The sequence below is a fragment of the Pollachius pollachius genome, assembly GCF_949987615.1.
Source record: "Pollachius pollachius genome assembly, chromosome: 6".
NCBI lineage: Eukaryota > Metazoa > Chordata > Actinopteri > Gadiformes > Gadidae > Pollachius > Pollachius pollachius.
Window position 1 is genome coordinate 8,727,769 of NC_136939.1, and position 22,086 is coordinate 8,749,854.

At 46.2% G+C, this 22,086-nt stretch overlaps 2 protein-coding genes across 2 annotated transcripts in view; both read left to right on the forward strand.

Moving 5' to 3' along the window:
- Nucleotides 1-166: 166 nt before the first annotated feature.
- On the forward strand, nt 167-13,181 carry akap10 (A kinase (PRKA) anchor protein 10). Its single transcript, XM_079737570.1, has 15 exons — nt 167-348; nt 2,431-2,478; nt 2,985-3,182; nt 5,046-5,576; nt 5,751-5,849; nt 6,081-6,165; nt 6,309-6,432; nt 7,801-7,937; nt 8,593-8,737; nt 9,440-9,604; nt 10,245-10,354; nt 10,653-10,735; nt 11,459-11,511; nt 11,775-11,867; nt 12,283-13,181. Exons 1-15 carry the CDS (start codon nt 327-329, stop codon nt 12,286-12,288), a joined length of 1,899 nt encoding a protein of 632 aa, XP_079593696.1. The 5' UTR covers nt 167-326; the 3' UTR covers nt 12,289-13,181.
- Nucleotides 13,182-14,709: 1,528 nt separating this feature from the next.
- Nucleotides 14,710-22,086, forward strand: part of lhfpl7 (LHFPL tetraspan subfamily member 7) — a gene marked incomplete at its 5' end in the record, with an annotated part of 77,160 nt that continues 69,783 nt past the window's right edge. Inside the window, one exon of the mRNA XM_079737592.1 lies at nt 14,710-15,027. Within this exon, the coding sequence (XP_079593718.1) occupies nt 14,710-15,027 (318 nt within the window). The remainder of the gene's footprint in view (nt 15,028-22,086) is intronic.

Consider the following 22,086-nt stretch of genomic DNA (forward strand, 5'->3'; position numbering starts at 1 on the left):
TTAATAAAGACTATTTTTTTACTTTTCACCTGAGTCAATAGATGTTTATTAAAAGTAAAGAAATGCTGCCCTCTTCCGGGCAAATGGACTGAATTGCAGTTTCCCACAATGCTTCTGCCGCATCGGTCCGGAAGTGAGACGTTTATTGACAACATGGCGACTGAACTGGTTACCCACTGGAGAAAATCCTGATTTGACAGTCCATAATCACTTGCAAACAAACTATTTGCTTTGCAAGTAAACAACAGGTGGATTTGAATGAAGGGACTCGCAAATTCACGGAATGGTGTCTCTGAGCTGAGGATACATAGAGTGGGAAAATCGTCATGTCGTTTTTCAAGAGGAAAGGTGAGGAAACGTTTGCAAGGGTGTAACGTTAACGTCAACGCTACATAGTTTGATCTCATAGCGTTTGATAGCGGGTCTCTATTAAATGTTACTGGAAGACCACTCTTTGTGTTGAGATTGCTGCTCCAGACTTAATCGAGAATTCACGCGTTCAGCTCTTCGGCTTTCAATATAGCTTTCTGCGATTGCGAGCGTCAGCGCTAAGCCAAGCTAGGTTCACGGTGGAGCGCCGGAGGATGCCCATCCGCCGATCACCACCCAGGGATAACGCCAAGGGTTTAACACGTAACCTCCACACGCACAAACATTATTTGAGACATGAATCAATCGTATCAATATGTAAACGGGTCTGATGCTTCCCTAAAAAGCGCAGGGTCGGCCAGCATGCAGATGAAGTCTTGTGCTAAATCACCAGTCAAAATGAGCTGCTGATATTCTGCTATGGTCTATGCAAGATGAACTGTATACATTGAATCAACGGTGACTCCCTAAATCCGCATTATCATTTAAATATACGACGTGATTCGTTCAATCTCATTTGGGTGCTGTTGGCAGATAGTCACTGGAGGGTGTTTCTGAATACCAACACACAAGGAGGTGGCGGCGTTGCCTTTGCAGTCTGAGGTCCCAATTATCATAAGTAACTTCACTGATGTATATATGTCACGTTCATTTCCGAAAACCGTTTTCCGAAGCAGGGTACTACTGCGTTGTAATATCATAGTCCTTTGAATGTATAATGCCGAGAGGTACTTGGTTCGGCTCCCAATTTCCACATCCTATTGGCACCCTCGAGCCAGAAGCGTGACCCATGTAGGTGTGTCTGAATGCAGCGTGACTTCTACTTGAACAATATGGGTTTGACTTCAATGTAAGCCCCTTAGGTTAAAGGTTTCGCCTGAATGACCAAATAGTGTGAAGCAAAGCATAAATGTACTTTAATGCAGATGACATACTGTTGGTGTGCAATGTGTGATAAAATCAGTTGTTATCACAACACATTGTGATATTTGAATTGAAAGACATGTTTTAAGGTTTAAAAAATGAGGTTGTTTAGATTATTTTTCTGTGTTATGATGGGCAAAACAGTCAAGAAGGATTTTGGAAATTCCGTTTATTGCTACTCCACAGTGGTCCTTAATCCAGCTCAGAAGTTGGTTGGGAGATAATTCCCCAAAACATGTTTTCTTTCTAATTTACAGCCATAATATTGTCAATATTGTCATTATAATGCAAACATGCAATCATTTTCTTGAATTAAAAAAAGAGCAACAACACACCTGTGTGATATTTAGATTATCAATCTTCAAATTATCCCTGATGAACAGTGGTCCCAGTAGGTCAGTATTAAAACATAAAGATAATCCATTGCTTTCTATCCTATCCCACACAGCAAGATACTTCCCACCCCCTTTCCATGTCCTCAATCTTCAGTTCAGATAAGGAAAGATTTAAGGCCTGTACTGTTAGTATTTCTACTTTGTATTTAGCTTCCGTTATCAGGGTAATTTTTTGGACAGGCGTCTTGAATGGGTCATTTATATCCATATTCATGTTATGTATCTTTTGTGATATAGAATTGCTGTATCATCCTTTATTGCATTCTGTACTTTTTGAAATGGCTGGTCAATTGTTCAATATTACCGTTTAGTCATTGTATTGTAGTATACAGTCATGAAATGTCAAAGTGCTGGCTTATCAAAATACCTGGTTTTATCCTGTAAGCAGAATGAAAATAAAATATGTCCTTGGGTGATACAAAAAAACACATGAGGTTTGAAATGGCTGAGAGAAATAAAATGCTTGTTTTTGTCTAATACTAGACCTCAGATCAAAATTAACTTGCATGTTATCTCTCAGGTGAACTGTTTAGAAGGGTATTTTCATTCTAGTATAGGCCAAAATGGAGTTGTGTTTATTGTGATACTCCATCTAACCTTTTACACCCTGAATTATTCTTACTACTAAGCCATATGCTGCTCAGGGCTAGGTGATACCCATCCCAGTCCACTCTATATAATAACAAAGTGTGTCCTGAAACATCTCTTATTACATCCCTGCTCTTTTTTTTGCCTCCTCCAGCCAAAAGCAAAGAACCTGAGAGACCAGCAGATGCTAAAGTCAATAGAGGTGGGTGCTGAATTACCGTTGTTGTCACAGAGTTACCGCGGTTCAAAGTGGCCGCTAAAAATATGTCTACTAAAACTTAAATGATGCTTAACCTCTTGATGCGATTGCGTCCTTGTTTGAAGAGGTTATATATTTAGTGCCTTCTTGAACATAATTCAGTTTTAAGTAAAATATCAGTGTATTCATTATTTGGGAATGAAGGGTTGATATCACTCGGCTGCTTTCAAGCTTTACACATTTTTGTTTGTTTGTCTCCAGAGTGACCCAAACACTGGCAGAGCTGTCTTCCTGCGTCCCTCACACACACACTGTGATATCATTAAGTCAACCTTTCGCATTCCTAAAAAGACCCCTCCGTCTCACACAAATTACTTTTAAAGACACACATTCAGGCTGCCCGTGACACTGTTAGGGTTAGGGTCTGCTTGTGGATTGAAATTTTCCATTTATCCTCCCATGCGGTTGCCTTACCACTGGTTCTCTTACCCCTCCGCCCCTATCCCCAGTCCCTGCTCCTCCAGCCAGCCCCCACTCTCCATCGCTGGGGGGCCTGAGGAACCAGCACGCCATCCAGGAGGCTGCAGGTCCCAGCCATGTGGCCATCAACGCCATCTCCGCCAACATGGACTCTTTTGCCCGCGGACGCACCGCCATCCTCAAGAAGCAGCCCAGTCACATGGAGGCGGCCCACTTTGGGGACCTCGGTATGTGGGGGGGGGGGTCTTTAATTAAAACCTAGCCAACTAGGCAATGTAAATGGTCGGCCGTATTTGATTGGTCACAGCCGAGTGCTTAAACTCACATAACAATGCTAAGGTTAGGCCCCGGTGCAAACAAGTACAAATCAGGGGACTGGAGAGTGTGGTGGAGGCTAGAGTGTTGGAATCCAGGCCGAAAGGTGCTGGGTTCGCACCCCCAATGAGTGCAGCCAAATCTGTAGGTGTCCTAGTGCAAGATGCCTACCCCCCTATCCACTCCTTAAGTAGCTGTAACGCAAATCGCTTCGGGTAAATAGTTAATTAAGGGTCAGACCAATCCGTTTTCTGGATGGCTTGGTAAGCACAAGGCTCCACTGTGGGGGTGTGTTTAGGAGCCCAGATCAGGGGAATGACATGTAAGAGCAGGTCCGCTCTACAGTGTGTGTGTGTGTGTGTGTGTGTGTGTGTGTGTGTGTCAACACACAAGAACCAGTGCCACAGCTTTTTAGTGTGAGGTCTGGCCTTACTTACTGACTTGAACTAGCCTCTCTGATGGGAGACCTCGCTGGGACCGGGGAAAGGGACAGAAGGAGGAGTCAGTTTGGTGTGTTAGCCCAGCTACATCATGGACTCTGTCGCGCTCAGGCCACCACAGCCATGCTTGTCGCTGATGGCTCCTGTTGGTTAACACCGTTTTGTTGACCTGATGGAAACGGTTTTGCTGGGTTTACAGAGTGCTGCATTTGACGACATATGTGCACAGTCCAAAGGTTGAAGAAGTGTACCGGCAATAAAGTATACAGAAGGTAGACAACATTTGCGTTGGCTGTTGAAGATTATGTAAATAAGGAAGTGTGACCTTGTGCTACTGTGGCTTGTCTTGATCTCGTCCGGCTTAAATTTGAGTGTGTGTGTTGCTGTGTATTCCCTGAGTAAAACCGAAGAGGCCATCTATCAGAGCATTCTCTCTCAGTGTGATAAACTTCTCATCTAGAAATAAACCAAGAAGGAAGTGTCGTGTTTAAGTGTAGTACGGCAGCCATGTTTAAGTCTAGCACAACGTCCATCTTGGTAGATGTAATCTAAGCCTCTCGAAAGAGAGCTACACTGTACACTGGATGGATGCCCTGAAGGTGAAATAGAGAGAGAGAGAGAGAGAGAGAGAGAGGCATTGTGGGGTTAGACACAATGGTGCTTTCATGCGTCACAGGGCTAGAGCAGCACACTATTAAGTAAACACCACAATAGCTCTGGTGAAGCAGGGAGACTTTAACAAATAGTTGAGGTGAGGCAGAGAGAGTTATACAAGTAGCTGAGGGGAGGATGGCGGGACACTGGGCCACAGCCCAGAATAGATGACGAGTAAAACAAACAGAAAAAAAACACCTCTCTCCCAGCCAGAGGCTTGCCTCTTTCATGACCTGGTTGGACAGTTTTTGTTTTTTTTCGTTTATTTTCTTCAGAGGTTCTGAAAACCGGTTGAGCAGGACGAAATGCTAGGTGTGGTCTTGTGGTCTAGTTGTAGAACTATGATGGAGGGGGACGTCAAAGAAAAATCAATGCTACACCTCAAAAGAGTACTAGCTTAGAAACACTTTGAATGTGCATTTTAGTATCCAGAGGTATTATTTTACTTTTCTTTTTTTAATTTAAACTATTTTAATCATATAATGCGGGTCTGAGAAGTCCTTGGAGACTGTTACTGTGATCAAGTCCTAATTAAAATACAACTGACCTGCCATCGACATTATGTTAAAGGGCACTTGAGTACTTTTACATTAACTTCAACTTGTGTGTCTGTGTCTGTGTGTCTGTCTGTGTCTGTGTGTCTGTCTGTCTGTGTGTGTGTCCGTCCGTGTGTCCTCACAGGGCGCTCCAGCGTCAACTACATGTCCCAGGAGACGCGCTCGCGGCTGTCCAAGACTCTGGAGCAGATCGTACGTGACGGCGTGGCCGTGCCCTACTACGTCCAGTTCCTGGAGGCGCGCGGCGCCGCCCACCTGGCGGGCTTCTGGCTGGAGGCCGAGCGCTTCCGCTCCAGCAGCTGGTCCCGGGTGCGAGCCCATAGCCTGAACTCGGTCAAGCACAGCTCCCTGGCCGAGCCGGTCCCGTCCTCCCCCGGGGGGGGCGACATGGTGCTGGTGGCCCCGGGGACGCCCACCGCGACCGCCGCCGGGCAGGGTGCGTGGGACGTCCCCCATGTCCTACACCGGGAGACCCTCGGCGGGGAGGGGGACGAGAGGTCCGGGACCCCCGGGACCCCCGGGACCCCGGGTACCCCCGGGACCCCTGGTACCCCCGGTACCTCCGGCCGACTGACCCCCACGTCTAGGGCGGGCACGCCCCTTAAGCTGCCGTCGACCAGCGCCCTGAGAGACCTCTCGGACAACCTGATCAAGAGTGGGTGTCCTTCTCACCTAATGGGGGTCTCGAAGTTCAGAATTCATTGTTCATTATGCCGAAAAGAAGCAGCCCGTCGAACTTACTCCTAGCAAATTGTCTCCAATAAAACCATGACTGTTGGAAAACGGACGAGGACTGCAGGCTGATCGTGGGGTGTGGTCTGTGTTTCAGGCATAGAGAGCGACGCGGTCACCATCTTTACAAAGTACATCTCTCCAGACGCTGCCAGACCCATTCCCATCACGGAGCAGATCAGAAACGACATCGTTGGTAAGGCAGCCATCTGCTGTTCGCACCCCTACTGTTTTTCTGAATGGGCCCACTGGAAAGACTATGCGTTCAAATGCATGATGACTCATGAAGTCATAAAATATGTTAATCAGGAATATCAATGCCTACAGAGTACACCATTTTGATTTAGATTGTTTTGATTTGACTCTTGTCTCTTTCCCCCCTTGATCAATCCCTTTCCCCCCTCCCTCCCTCCCTCCCCCTGTGCAGCTAAGATATGTGGAGAGGATGGGCTGGTGGATCCAAACTGCTTCGTCATTGCACAGTCGGTCGTGTTTCTCCTCCTAGAACAACAGTGAGTGTCTGTTTACGTCTCCTCCAAAATAAAAGCCCTCATACCCCCCATTCCCCTCGTTCATGTGACCTCTGCGTCTGTCCTCCGTCACGTCTGTCGTCTTCACCAGCCCACGTCTGTCTGCCGTGTGCTCCTCCCACCAGGCACTTTACGGAGTTCCTGCGGAGCCATCATTTCTGTAAATACCAGATTGAGGTGCTGACCAGCGGCTCCGTGTATCTGGCGGACATCTTGTTCAGCGAGTCGGCTCTATTCTATTTCTCCGAGGTAGGTGCCTCCCGGTCGCCCCCAATCCCCCACGTTGAAGGAGTGCAATTTGTTTTGGCAGCCTACCATCATATCAATCCAATCCATCGTTAGGAAGCCACTTATAGAGAACGGCTGGTCCAAAACACAATGTTCACTACAGAGCAGATAACATAGATATATATTAGGGGTGTAACGGTACACAAAAGTCACGGTTCGGTACGTTCCTCGGTTTTTAAGTCACGGTACGATACGGTTCATAGTTAAGGGGAAAATTTTGAAAAACTGCTTGTTTGTCAACAACGGAGAATGGCCGTAGATCAGCAGAAAACACCAATGAAAACACTAATAAACTTGGTTATGGCATTTGCATTTCTGAATTCCCAGACAGGGGTTGTTGAAATAGTGTCGTGAGCTGGGTTTGCACAGCTCCTTTTTTTTTCCACAGCAACAGCGATAGTAACACCTGGATGGTGCCTTTTCAAATGCGTGTGCTAGGGATGAGCATTTCTGGCAAAAAATACTATTCGATATTCGCTGAGAAGTATTCGAATAATATTCGAAAATCGCTCTCTCAAGAACCCCCCACGCACACACGCAACTCGGATACACGCACACACAATGACACAGGGAGAGGCTTTTATGATTTGTATGAAATCATTCTGTTTATTTCAACAACTGCGCCATCAACATTCAACACCAAAATTATTTCAACGTGGGCTTAGGCAGATAGACCTACATGCGCCGAAAACGGATCGCTATTTATTTAATTAATTATTTATTTATTTTACTGAACACAGCCTGCATGACGGTGAACTAGACACGTCAAAAATATAACTTCACACGGTGTGTCTTTTTACAATTTATTTATTACCAGCATTCGTAGTGTTGATCAGCAGAGAAATAGTCCGCCAAAGACGTTGACGTCGCTTAGCAACCGAGGACGCTATTCACCACCGGTAGTTGGGAAGGCCCATGCAAGTCAACGGAGCGTCCAACAGCATTGAGAAGAGCCGTGTAATGAATTGCGATAGTCACAGTCATTATTCGATATTCTACGTGACTCTAACTATTCGACAATTCGACGATCATTGCCCGCTATGTACGCCACATTTACGTACCGCGGTACACCTCTGTAACCGCTCCGAAGTGCTTGTACCGTGACGGTTCGGTACAAATGCGTGTACCGTTACACGCCTAATATATATTGATATATTGACTGCAAGTGCAACCATATGTATGTTTAATAAAACCACTGATGTATTTGTTGGCTCATTCCTTCCGCTTGGGGGAAGTGTTGATTCTATAATCATACACTCCTCATTAAGAGTCCCTGGCCTAGTTGATGTGATGTGTGGTGACGGGGACTGTGTCTATTCTGGTGTCCAGTACATGGAGAAGGAGGAGGCCGTGAACGTGCTTCAGTTCTGGCTGGCGGCCGACAACTTCCAGGACCAGCTGGCGGCCAAGAAGGGGCAGTATGACGGACAGGAGGCCCAGAACGACGCCATGATCCTTTACGACAAGTAGGCCAACCCCCCCCCACACTGCTCTGAATACACGTTCAATGTCGGTCACTGTTGGGGTTGACGCCTGACAACTCGACGGTGCCATCCTCATGTAGGACTATGGTAGCTACATTAGCCGTTAACGTTGGCACTGAATGCATCGTATCTTGATGGATGAGCATGAGGATGATAGTGTTTCAGGAAGTAAAGCATCGTGTATTGTAGCGCTAATGGACTGAAGGTGTTTTAATTCAGTAAAAATACAAAATCTTCTTACAGTTTAAGAAACAAATATTTGATTGCTTTTTTCGGTCTCAATTATCAATAAAAATTGCTGCTAACATTTCATGTCATGGTGTAGAACAAATGATTTGTGTTGCGACATACTAATGTGTATGCTAAATGACGTCTGCTTAGCAAATAGATAGGCACTCACACTTTACATTTAAGAGCCTTAGTCGCCTGAGCCTAACCAGTTCTGATGATGGCGTTCATGTATTGTTGATGATGTGCAGCAGATGGTCTGTCGCTATGTTGGACTTGAACTGCAACACAATTGCCCTGCAGCATCCCTTAAAGTTTGAACTTGAACTTGACCTAAATAGCAAATAGCGCCGGTGGTTGCGGCCTCTGTAGCCAACGTCCTCACCTTGTTCCTGCGTGTCCCCTGCAGGTATTTCTCACTCCAGGCCACCAACCCTCTGGGCTTCGGGGACTCTGTGCGCATGGAGATAGAGTCCAACATCTGCAGAGAGGGAGGTCCCCTCCCCGACTGCTTCACCACTCCACTCAGACAGGCCTGGACCACCATGGAGACGGTCAGAACCTCCAGGAGCTACTGTACATGTCTTTTATGAATAGCTTACAGGGGTGCAACATGCCAGCCATGTAGGCAATACCCCTTGTAGCGACCTGGGCTCTATTCAATTCACTGTCCTGTCACTTAAGGCGAAGGCTCGTAATGTGAAATCTAAAATGATATCATTTAGAAATGAAAGCCCGTCAACATGAGTTGCTGGGCAATATGTTAGGAGTTCATGTCATGTTTTTTCTTTTTGCATTGTCTTCTATGGGTGTGCCATGCGTTAGGTTTTGCATATTATAGTTTGATTATCTGTCCTGGTGTTCTCATGTAAAATAGATCTGGAACAACAGGGTTATTTAGGGAATCTGGAGCACCACAAGTAGTTCTGCCTTCGAAGCGTGGTTTCTTTCCGACGAGGGGAACGTTGCCATTGCATTATGGGCCGCTTGGTTCCATCCATTGGGCTTAAACATGTAACCACTTTCCTTTGACTATTTTCCATGATTCCCCTCCGAGGCGGTTGTATTAAGACCAACTGGAACATTCCACAGTCACACCAAAAATAAGAAGAACAATCTCTGCGAAAGATACATAAATATCAAATCATCTCTTTAAAAACATAAATGTCAGGACAAATTCAACAGCGAAACTTTTTGCGAGGTAACACCGTCCACCTCGTAGGACCTCCGTGCTAACCCCCCCCTTTCCCCCTCAGGTCTACATGCCCGGCTTCCTGTCCAGTAACCTTTACTACAAATACCTGAGCGACCTCATCAACTCGGTGCGGGCCGACGAGTTCGTGAACACCAGCACTCCAGCGGGTCAGGGGGCCGCCTCGGACGGGGACCGAGGGGCCCCCGGCGAGGGCTCCCAAGCTCAGGTAACCCCCCCCCCCCCCCCTTCCCACACCACCTCCACCATCACCTGCCCCCCATACGGGGCAGGGCAGCGTAGATCCTGGTGCTCCGGGGGGCACAGCACCCTGTTTCTCTCTCTGGTGACATTTAGCAGCAGGCGGCCAGCTCACCTGAGGTTAAATGTTAACTCTAACGGGCTTGGACAGAGGGGTCAGAGGTTGTTCTGAGTAACTGGGGAGGTTCCTCTAAACTCGGGAGTTTCTTCTCCTTCTTCTGCTACTAAGGAGGCCCAGTGTTCTGCTGATGTTAGAGGAGATGTACCATATACCTCTAGAGATCAATGTTCAGTGATAACATGTATTTAGTTTAAATTGTATTATTTTATTTATTTGGTCTGTCTTTTCATTATAAGGAAACATTTTAAGCATTCATTTTTGAATATTCTTCCTAATGAGTACAAAACCAACAATAAATGCAAAACATGCTACCACTAAATAATTATTCCCTAGATTAGGTTTACCCTCACCTGTACTAACACACAGCACATAGAAAATATATACTCTTTGAGTTCCACTCGAAGTGTCACTACTACACAAAGCCTACTACATTCGCAGAGAAGTTGAATTGTCAAACCTATCCTCATCCTCATCGTCATCCTCGCAGCTCAGTACCAGAAAAGCAGCGGTGAGGATCCTGAAGAACTTTGACGAGGCCATTACAGTGGACGCCTCCAGCCTGGACCCAGAAGTGCTGTACCAGCGGCCCTACGCTGGGTGAGTCACACTGGGCTGCACAAACCTCTCCCTACTCCAGCCACGCCCGCTTAAACACCGGCCTCCCTGTGAGCTGGTCACCCTATAGTCGTATCATTTATCGAAGAATCGCCTGTTCATTCCGTTTAAGTGTCAAACACAATGAGTTGGGTTTTATTTGTTGTTTGGCTTGTTTGGGTTCACCTTTAGCACCGCTTTAGCACGGTTGGATACAGTGCTGAAGGATTAAAACAAATTCCTCCCTCTCTCTCTTTCTGTTTATCTCTGTACGCTCTACCCTCTCTCCCTGTCTCTTTAGGAAGATGACGTTCGGGAAAGTCAACGAGCTGGGGCAGTTTATCAGGGAGGCTGAGCCAGAGCCAGACGTGAAGAAGTCCAAAGGCACGACACACACTCACTTCATTCTCTCAACGACACACACACACACACACACACTTTATTCTATGGCCAACACACACACACACACACACACGCACACGCGCACACTATATTCTCTGAACCAACACACACTGACTATATTCTCTGCCCAACAAAATCACACACTCACTTTATTCTATGACCAACCCACACTCACTTTATTCTCTGACTGACATACACTCACTATATTCTCTTCCCATCACACAATCACTATACTCTCCTAGCTGCCCAACATCTCTCTCATATTATACGACAAGCCCACCGGCCACCCCATCTTCACCCTCCCTCTACACGTCACCTGCTTCTCTAAGTGCTTGGTCGGGATACAAGGTGGCAATGTGGGAGGATTCCCTGCTTTTCCATGTGAAGAAAACCCATTAGAACGGGCTAGAGTTCTGAGGGGTGTGTCTGAGCCATTGTGCGTGTTTTCTTCCTGACTGGATTTAATGACCGACGCTGTAACCCTCTCTTCTCTATTACGCCCAGTTCAGAGTGGAGCATTAACTTGTCACAGCTGAGCGTGACCGGTATTAACTTCTCACGGCAGGACCAGTTCTCCCTGGTTCTGATTACACTATAATCTCTCTCTCTCTCTCTCTCTCTCTCTCTCTCTCTCTCTCTCTCTCTCTCTCTCTCTCTCTCTCTCTCTCTCTCTCTCTCTCTCTCTCTCTCTCTCTCCACCAACAGGCTCCATGTTTTCTCTAGCTATGAAAAAGTGGGTCCAGGGCAACTCTGATGAGGTAAGACGTGACTCTGCAATTATTTTTCTTTATTTTTGCTTGCTTTATCTTTTCTCTGTTGTCATCTTTATTTGGTTCTTTCTGTGTCTTTCTCTGTGTCGGTCTGTCATCAAGGTCTCTTGTCTGTCCATCTGTCTTTCTTTGTGTCTTTGTTATTGATTTATCTTTTATCTTCTTTGGAAGGCATCCCACAGAAATCTCTACTTCATGCCAGGTCATGAAGCCGAGGTTTTGTGTTAAATGTTTTTTTCCGTGTCTTTCAGGCTCAGGAGGAGATGGCCTGGAAAATTGCCAAGATGATCGTCAACGACGTCATCCATCAGTCCAACCATGACAGCCCCGGCAAGTCCACGAAGGTCAGCATCCACCCCATATGACCCCCCTGACACACATACATCAGCCTCATAAAGCACCAGCATGATTAGGACCAAAATCACGATTGTGATTATTTTGCTGATAATGAATCACTATATTGGGAAAAAATACCATTATTAATTTCAAAAGTAATCAATATAGTCTTGCCTTATTTTCAATTCAATTGATATTCCATAGAGTCTATTCTATAAAGAAAAACAATAACATAAAGCAATTGCTTGAATGATAGGTTTTTAATTGGACATTTCTTATATTTATTATTATAAAAAAAAATATATTAATTGAAACCTTTCACCTTTTGCTGATTGCAAAGGCCTAAATCGCGGTTTCAATTTAAAACGTGATTAATCATGCAGGCCTCGATAACTGCCCTTTTTGCTTTCCTTCGCTCTGCAGTTATGACCCCGCTGGGGACCCCCAAAGGCCCTCCTCCCCCTGCTGGAGGCTCCCGGCACCACGCTGACCCGGTGCCCGCCTCCGTGCTGCCTGCCGGGCCCTCCACCCCCTGCGAACCCACGGCATTAATCTGGAGAAAAGAACAAGGCTTTTACCTTTTTAGCAGGCTCAAGTCAGCCGACCCCCTGGTACGCTTGTGGTCCCCCTATGTGCCTATCACAGGCAGGCGTGGTGTGAATGTGTGCGCGTGTGTGAATGTGGGGGAAAGGGGTCAGCCGTCGCGCCCTCGCGGACAAAGAACCGAAAAAGACTTGAAGTATTCCGCTGCTGTCCACTACCGGCCCGCGACGGTGCAGCTGCGCTAGACTAGACCCGACCGGGCCATAGCGGGGCCACAGATCTTGCCCGATTGGCGACGTCTTGAAGACTTTTCCAAAACATTCTCGCTCCTGGGTCGACGAGAGCCGACGGGAGTCTCGGCAAAAGGTTTCGTCCATGTTGTCGCGGCAACGACCAATCTCAAGCCGGGACGCCTGGAAGAGACAATAAGAAGGAACAAAAAAAAAAGAAGAAAAAACCGGAGACTTCTCCAGCGAATCACTCCATTTCTTTCCCCCAGAATCCCAAGCTTTTAATCATTTCCAAAATTTTAGACCGCGCCCCTTGATCAGAGGAGCCCGTTGAAAGTAAATCACTGCTATGGCGGAGTGTGTAGAGATGTGTACAGATTAGGGCAGGTGCTACTACGCATTCCCTCAAACTTCCCGCCTGGGGATTCCGCTAGGGGGCCGACGCGAGCCGTCTGGCTCGCACCCAGAGCACCCTACTTGTACTTCTACTGTATAGAATTAACCAGAGATGTTGAACAGTATACAACCCAACGTTTTCCCTTTCCTGGTTGCAGGGTTAATGGGGAAGGGGGGGGGGGGGGGGGTTCGTCAAACACGTGTAGCAAACCTCTTGCAAACATTGTCGATACTTTACAGAGTGTCTCAAAGTGAAATGACTCCCGTATGAACAGATACTCCACATGCTACGACCTAAACGCTCTCTATATGTGTGTAGAATTCTGGTTTATCTTCTATATTACCGTTAGTTCATTCGTTTTTTTCAGTTTCTGTTCTGTTTGTTTTTTAATGGTGATTGTCGTCTTTTTGTATCATTGCATTCTCGATTTTTTTGATGAAGACTGTTCTACTGGAAAGTGCACACATAGTGAATATAGCAATTTGTATTTTATTTTCAGCCTTACCCAGATGTGGAAATGAACCAGAAAAGACTTTTGGTACTATGTACCACTAAAGTTTTCTGCTATGTATGTGTACCTAATCTATAATATATTTAAGATGTGTTTGATTTAAATACATATATTATGAAATGTATGACATTTTGTCGTTATTTGTCTCTCCCTCCCCTCCGACATGAATGCAATTGTTGACTATAGGCCAACACTTTCCCTAAAAAGTCAACATTCAAAATGTTTAAGATGCAATGCACCCGTTTGCACAGAGAGAGGCAGTATTGACCACCATTGAGGAGTGCATCGCCCGTGTGTGATTTTACGTGCGACTTGAATACCCCGTTGATCTATTGTCGCCGAACCAAAACAAGGGAAGTTTCACTTTTAAAAGATTATATATTGGGCAATAGGCTCATTACGTTACGCTTTTATTGCTTTTTATGCGCTCGTCCAGAGGCGATAACACAGCTTGTTACGTTATAAGAAACCCATTTTATTTCTAAGTGAATAAAGGTCAGGAATGCCATATTTTATTTTAGCCTACTTATTTATTGATTTATTTATATATTTTCCTTTAAACGCGTGGACTGGGGATGATAAAACGTGCTACCAACTCAACCACTGATGCGAGGCTACGCCCACCAACACCAGCACAACCACCACCACCACCACCACCACCACCACGCACATCAGCCAACAACACCAGTAGTAGTTTGCATTCTGGCAGAAAGGGCGAGCAGTCGTACGTTGACGGCTTGGTACAACGCTGCATTGACGCAGAGAGTTGCAACCTTGACCAGATCCAGCCGTATCACCAAGTTGGTGTTTGTCTTAGTTTCTCTCCTCCGCGGTCTATATATTTGCGGTGCACAACACCGATAAGGGCGACGGGATGGCAGTGGCGCACCGGAGTCTGGGGTGTGACGACTCTTTTGTGTGTTGTGTCAGCCTTCTGACATAAGTAGTTTCTGGACAGTAGGCTTTTATAAATAAATCTAGCTGGCTAGGTTTTGGACTGTTTTGATGGTGTTTTTTTTTTCCTTCTAAATAATCTCAAGACCCCCGATGATCTGGACACTGGGCTCCATCCAAACAGAACCGATTTGTTGATCGCAGCCCACTTTGCGGATGTAGGATCGGTGAGAGGACTGTGTCTACGTTGATCTGAACTGAGCGTTGCAGCTCAAATGCATTCGCTGCTGGACCGGGAGAAGAAAGCACCCGGGTTCGGGATCGATCTGTCGCCGGGCTTCTTGCCCCTGCACGCCGCCAGGATGTTCAGCTGTGTAGGGTGCTTCTGGGTGCTGCTCTCCTCCGCTTTGGTCGCCGTGTGTAGTTTCAGTTTCATATCCCCTGCTTGGATTGTCAAAGAGCATCTGAAAAACAAGGACTCCGTGAGTTTCGGGCTACTTTGGCACTGCTCGGAGTCCATTGACCGCATGTACAGGTGCTACACGTTTGGAGGACTGGGTCGATTTGCGGAGATCCCTTCAAGTTCTTGGCAGGTACAGACCCATGCTTCCCTCACACACTCCTGCTGATGTTCAACTCATCAGCAGGGGCGTATATGCTATGCCCTTTGAGTAATAGTTTGCACAAAATAAATAACTTATTATGGCAATTGCCAATCCTTCCTTTTTGTGTTATAAATGACCTGTTGGATTAACAAAGTTGATTTAATCAAATTAGTCATTTGGTGATATGTATTACCCATATATTTAATGTGTTGCATCATGTGTCACAATAACACACAAGCATAATTTGCTCAAAAGGGCAATCAAGGCTTGACAACTGCCTTCTAGAGAGAGAGAAAGAGAGAGAGAGAGCGAGAGAGAGAGAGAGAGTGTGTGTGTGTGTGTGTGTGTGTGTGTGTGTGTGTGTGTGTGTGTGTGTGTGTGTGTGAGACTGTGTGTAAGGGAGAAAGTCAAAATTCATGAAATGTGAATGAATTTCCCTGGATGGATCCTGTGAGGGTGAATAGAAAAGAGTTCCTCATAAATACCCACATGAAAGCTGATTAGAAAGAGACTTCCAGAGTTGGTGATTATTACATATGGGACGTTGGGTTCCTCTTCATAATAATTATGACACCCTGCAGGCACTTTGCCAAAAAAAAAAAACACCACTGTGGACCATATATATTTCCTCCATTGCCATGACTTATGTATGAAAGAAAATTTGCACTTTAAAGGGAGATATTAATAAGTGGATTCTAACGTGCGGAGCACTATGTGGATGCATACAATATTTATATTCATCTCACCGTCATTATCGTTAAATGAAATGACGACCTTACAGAAATAGAAGTACAGTAGACCGTTAACGATACATAGGGAGTCTCCATGCACTTTTGAGAGGACATTTAATGTTGATTCTGTTCTATTGTGTCCCCGAGTGCTTCTACTACACACTAGTTACACTTGTCTGCCAGTAATGAGAAAGTCAATAACCCCACATTCAGTTCAGTCACATACTGTCACTTACTCTGGACCATTAGCTAATCAGAGAGAGACAGACAGAGACAGAGAGACAAAACTCTTTGTCCAGGACCAGCCACCATGAGCTCGAACACCGACAAGAGCCATAATCAGAGTAGACCACTCAACTCTGTCAAACCATTAATTAAGGTGAATGGGCCATTAAGATTTCATCAAGTAGGCTTTTTTCACCCATCCACTCTCTTCCTTAATGCAGCCATCCTTTTGCTGACTCTACATCCTGAAGCAACACACAGCATCCCCTTCCCCCCATTCCTCTCCACCCCCCCCCCCCCCCCCCCCCCCCTCCCCACATGTTTACGTGCAGGTATGCTGTATATGAAGGCAGAGGCACACACATGAGTGAGTGTGAGGGATTGCTAAACAGGACAGTGTTACGACGAAAAGTACTCAACAAATTGAGAACTGGGGTTTGCTATTTTGCTATACTGACCTGTGCACGAAAGCAGAGTGCATGTATTAAAATCAGGCTTGGTTCTCGGCCAAACCTTAAGGACAAGAACAGAGTCCTCTGTCTGCCTAATCAATAAAATATGTGTTGTGTTTTTTTATTAGCGCTATGGTTCGTTGGTTCTCTGTCTCATTTGGAAGTGGCGTTGTATGAATGCCTCTCTTAAGGACTACAAGATCATGTTGCCAGCAAACCCATTCAAAACATTACATGGTAATTCAATTATTGCTTACTTCTTTACTCTTTTCTGGGTTTTTTTCAATGTGTTGTTGATAGACACTTTTTTTGCCACTGTTTTTCATTCTCTCTCCATGTTGTCGGGAAGATCTTGCACAAGACAAATACAGTTTCAGAGAGAATTTAAAAGAAAAAAGGGTGGAGGAAGAAACATTGTAACAGGCTAATCCTGAAGCAGACAGGCAGGTTTTACAGCAGAGAAACAACATAAACAACGGTGGATTTTTTATATATTGAGCCAATCAAGTCCACGTTTCCGGGCATTCGTGAACCTGGGTTCAAGTGGGTTTTTAACGGAAGCTTCTAAAAACGAAGTCTCTCCTGCCGAAAGCTTTTATTAACCGCTGCTCGTATAACTCCTGCTTATGTCTTTATAGTGTGTGTGTGTGTGTGTGTGTGTGTCTGAGTGTGTGACATGTTTACGCAAGGTTGTGTCAGCTTGGTAGGTACAACAGCCAAGTGTATTTTGTTGCAAGTGCCTGTGGGCAAATGTGTGCTCATGAATATGGGCACGGTTGGGTGTGTGTGTTTGTGTGTATAATGGGGCAGGTGTGTTGCGGCTGTGCGTCTATGTGTTTGCTGTGCCACTGGTTTCCAGCTTGGCGTGTGTGTGTGTGTGTGTGTGTGTGTGTGTGTGTGTGTGTGTGTGTGTGTGTGTAAAGGAGGATGGTGAACGGAGGTCCTCGTTACGTTTACACTCTAACTTGTGAGCGATTTATAGGCTCCCCGTTGCTACACATCAGCTGGATTAGCCATGTGTGTGTAGCATGCTGGCTAACAACAACAACACACACACACACGCACGCACGCACGCACACACACACACACACTCATATTTGTCTCTCTCCTTGTGTGTGTGTGTGTGTGGAGCTGTTGTGGTTGCTAGTGTTTGTGTGTGTGCGTGTATGTGTATGTATGTGTGTGTATGTGTGTCTGTTCTGTGTGTGTGTATGTGTGAGTGTGTCTGTGTGTCTATATGTGTATATATATGTGTGTCTGTATGTGTATAAGATGTGCGTGTGTATGTGTATAAGTTGTGTGCGTGTGTGTGTCTGTTCTGTGTGTGTGTGTTTGTGTATGTGTGAGTGTGTGTGTGTGTGTGTTTGTGTATGTGTGAGTGTGTGTGCCTATATGTATATGTGTGGGTGCATGTGTATAAGATGTGTGCGTGTGTGTGGCTGTTCCTCGAAGGCGGTGTGCGATTCTGCATGTCTTGCACGATCCGGCAAAATGCCGGGGTCACGTGACTCCCTAAATGAGCCGTGGCCCCGCGCCAACAGCCCTGATTGGAAACCATCAGAGTCCATCCTCCTCCTCCTCCTCCTCCTCCTCCTCCGTCGTCTCGTAGGGGGCCCAGTGGCTCCACCAGCCAGGGACTCAGGGCCCCTGGAGGAGGAGGGGGGATGCGTTCGTCTCACAAATGAAGCGACACGATGCACAGCGCAAATCCGCCGCCTGCTTAGTTTCTGCTGGCACGTGCGCTGGCCAGGAAGTTGAGTCCCACACAGGAATGTGTTATCTTTATTTTATGCAAGAATTCCTAATTGCCGGCTTTCATGAATTCCACTTCATTATAAACCAACGTCAGGGTTAGGGGACAGACGCCAGCCATTGTTTTAGTCTGGAACTGTTGTATTAAATGTTGGAAAAGCCTGTTTCAAAAACGAATCCCGATTTTGAAGGAGCTGGTTAATGTTTTAATGTTCTCTCTCTCTCTCTCTCTCTCTCTCTCTCTCTCTCTCTCTCTCTCTCTCTCTCTCTCTCTCTCTCCAGCCATCTCTCTCTCTCTCCTGCCATCTCTCTCTCTCTCTCTCTCTCTAGCCATCTCTCTCTCTCTCTCCCTTCTTAACTTCTCATTGCACTGCCATTGTGTCGGCTACACACTGGGAAGCCCATTACCATTAAAGAGGACAGGCACATTAGACCTCACAGAAGCATTCACATGGGGGGGGGGAGAGAGATCTTAAACATCACTCCCCTGATGACCTCATTCCGTGCAAGGCCCTCATATGCCCTGTCATATGAATGTTTCCTGCCCATGGTTAGTGTTGACATGTGTACACACACACACACACACACACACACACACACACACACACACACACACACACACACACACACACACACACACACACACACACACATAAGCACAGGATGGTGTTACATGCATGTTGTTACACAGACCTGGATCTCTCTCTTGCTCACACAAACAGACCTACACACACCCACACACCAACACATCCACACACATTACATTATTTAATGTATTGACGCCTTTATCCAAAGCGACGTAGAAGTAATGCTTTCAACAATGAAGATACAACCAAAATAGATTTATGTGACTACATAAAATTCAAAAAATAAGCAAACTGCTTGAAGTTCTAGATTATTGACAGAAGAGATGTTTTTCACACACACACACACACACACACACACACACACACACACACACACACACACACACACACACACACACACACACACACACACGGGGTGTTCCAATCATGGTGTCTCTCTCCTTCACAAACACACACACACACACCAATGCACACACACACACACACACACACATACACAAACACATACACACACACACACACACCAATGCACACACACAAACACAGATCCATGCAGTACACAAGCGACAGCATGCGTATGCGATGGCGCGTGTGAGAGACGTTGAGGTGATGAGCATGGGCTGTCCATGTCAGCACAACATTCATTAGGAGAGAGGTTTTGAGGAGAACAGCTGACGACACACAAACCCTGAGCTGAATAAACAGAACGGATCCACTGGGCTGTGAGCAAATGCCAAATGAATACAACTCAAGTCTCCAAATTGCTTTTCGTGTTATCTTCCAAAAGTTAAGGCCAAGGGAGTAAACAACAGTGAATTAATTCTGTTTCTTAAACAGAGGTAGAAGGAAAAAGGAAACGGTTTGGTTTGAAACAGTTATGTTTAATGCGATACAAGATTATACCAACCCCATTGAGGAGAGACTACCTCCTCTAGTAGGGTTTCAATCATGTCATCATACCAAGCCACCGTCTTGGTACTTCTGGACCAGAAATGCTAGATTAACCAAGCAGCCAATTGTAATCCCTGTCATAAGGATGTTGAGAAAGTACCATGTTAGTGTGTGATTTAAATGGGGTCTTGGGATGTGCGTGACATGTGAATTCCTCCTACAGAAGGACCCCCTGATCAACCTGGGAAGGGGCTTCTGAGTCCATCTATGTCACCCCACACTGCGATGAGCCAAGTGCTCTATGCTTCCTGCTTCTTTAAAACGTAACAGAAGAGAAGTCCAAATCCCTAAAGATTTAGGGAGTACTTAGCGGGGTTTTGCAGGTACTCTGTGATGTTGTTGATCTTTACACCCCCTGTGTGCTGTCAAGAGCAGAGTCATTAGGAAGTCAACAGCATGAGAGGAGATGGATGTCGGGTTATATCAGAGTTTCTTAAATAGTATTTTCCAGTTGGGGAGTCGGCTTTTCATCTGTGTCTCATTACCATTCAGAATATATGAAATTAAACGCCTCTGTTCGGCTATTAAACTGAACCGAGGGTATGAGAGGTGTAAACAGCAGTTTATTATGAGATGATGATATACTGAATGTCCGTATGGAGATAGGTCTGTGTGCTGTAGTTTGCCTTGTTTTTTAGCCCGGGTCAGAACCTGTGAGAAGCGGATTCTGGCTCCTATCCTTGTAAAAGAAAAAGGTGTTGCGTTGTCCTTGTGCAAGGCACTTAACCGTCGACTTCTCCCTGCGCTGAGCTGCGAGTTTGAGCGTATGACTGTGCTTGAATGGAATGAGAGGAGGGAGAGGCATTGACTGTAAAGGCCATCTACCATTTAAAAGGTTATTGAAGCATCCACAGATCCCATTCCTCATGGTCTGTACTGCCCAGGTACAGGCCTATACCGCTCTGAAGCCTCCCGTCGGCAAGGCCATCGGAGAGATTCAGCGAGGCTCAGACGTGTGTCTGATCCTGGGGCGCGGGATTTGGGCTTATGTGCTCCTTGGCCTCGGGGCAGCTTGTAGACATACAGGCCAGCAGGTCAGGAATACACTAGGGAGCAGAGGGAGTGGGGTAGAACCTGCAGGGCAGTCTGGAAGATGGATAGGACAGGGGTCAGAGAGAGAGCGCAAGAGAGAGGGTAACAGAGTGTGTATGTGCATTTGTAGAGAGAGAGAGAGAGAGAGAGAGAGAGAGAGAGAGATGAATCTGTATTTTTAGAAGCATCCTCCACTTTGTTATAGAGGGGAAAATGGACAAGGCTGGGAAGCAATAATAGAGAGGATGATGTTAACTGAAGTATGTTACAATCGTTAGATGTGCATCTGTACAGCGCGGCATTTGAGGCGAGATGCACTCTGACCACGTGCACCACACATACATGGTGACCGAATCCAATACGGTCCATCGAGGTGATAGCCCAATGGGGCGGTTGGGAGGCTGTAAATCCAAACCACAGCTGGAATTCCCGGCACTGCTGAAAATACACAAATAGCGCGGCCGTTCTGAGTTAAGTACCCGTTGCATTATTTAAGACCCTCCACCACTGATCTGCCATTCCCAGGTAGCTCCAGCTTAGCACGTGACTAATCGGAGGAGGACAGGACGTGCTGTCTCCGTCCCTGTTGAGGGGGGGGGGCATACTGAGTCAGCAGATTTCCAGTAGTCTGCCGTCCATTTCTTAAACACCCCCCCCCCCCCCCCCCCCCCGCACTGCCCCCCACCTTGCCACATCCACCGCCTTCGCAGTGACTCCCGAGGGTAGTTTATGCATTGATTTAACGGGGTAGCCTTCCGCCATTTATTTTACATGAATGATGGCTCACTCGGCGTGATGCATGGAGAGAGGACGTGTCCGGGAGCTGGCCTCCGTGGACGGTCCAAGTCTTTATTACAGGCGAAGGTGCCGCAGGTACCAGCAGCAAACAACAGCCACAACCTCCACCGCAACCTGTCTTAGTAGAGTTATTATATAATATAATATAACACATTGACAGTGGTGTAGCGTTCTTACTCCATTCAATGCTGAGATTCTGGGGGCTTTAAGCAGTGGGTTCTCGAGTATTGCGTCACTATATCTGTGTGTATTAGAAATGTAGAAACCAAAGCTCCAAGGGCCCACTTCATCACCCAAGGCCCTCAAACCTAAAGTTTGCCTGTGAAATAAAGTTGTCCAAGTCGAAGAAGTGTCAGAAGCTGAAACATCCCTGTTACCCGCGGGATTGGAATCTTTAAATATTTATGTTTGAAGGGATTCCGGTTTTTTATCCTTGGAATCTTTTTTTCAAATGGGCAATGTGAAGGCTCCAGGCGGGTATACTTACTATTCAATGTGAGCCACGTTGATGCTTTAAAT

Bases quoted from the DNA above. Each gene is read 5' to 3' on its own strand.
- akap10 (XM_079737570.1), top strand. From the start codon at position 327: ATGTCGTTTTTCAAGAGGAAAG. The intron at 2,479-2,984 runs GTGGGTGCTGAA...CCCTATCCCCAG, and splicing joins AGATGCTAAAGTCAATAGAG to TCCCTGCTCCTCCAGCCAGC. The intron at 8,738-9,439 runs GTCAGAACCTCC...TTTCCCCCTCAG, and splicing joins CCTGGACCACCATGGAGACG to GTCTACATGCCCGGCTTCCT.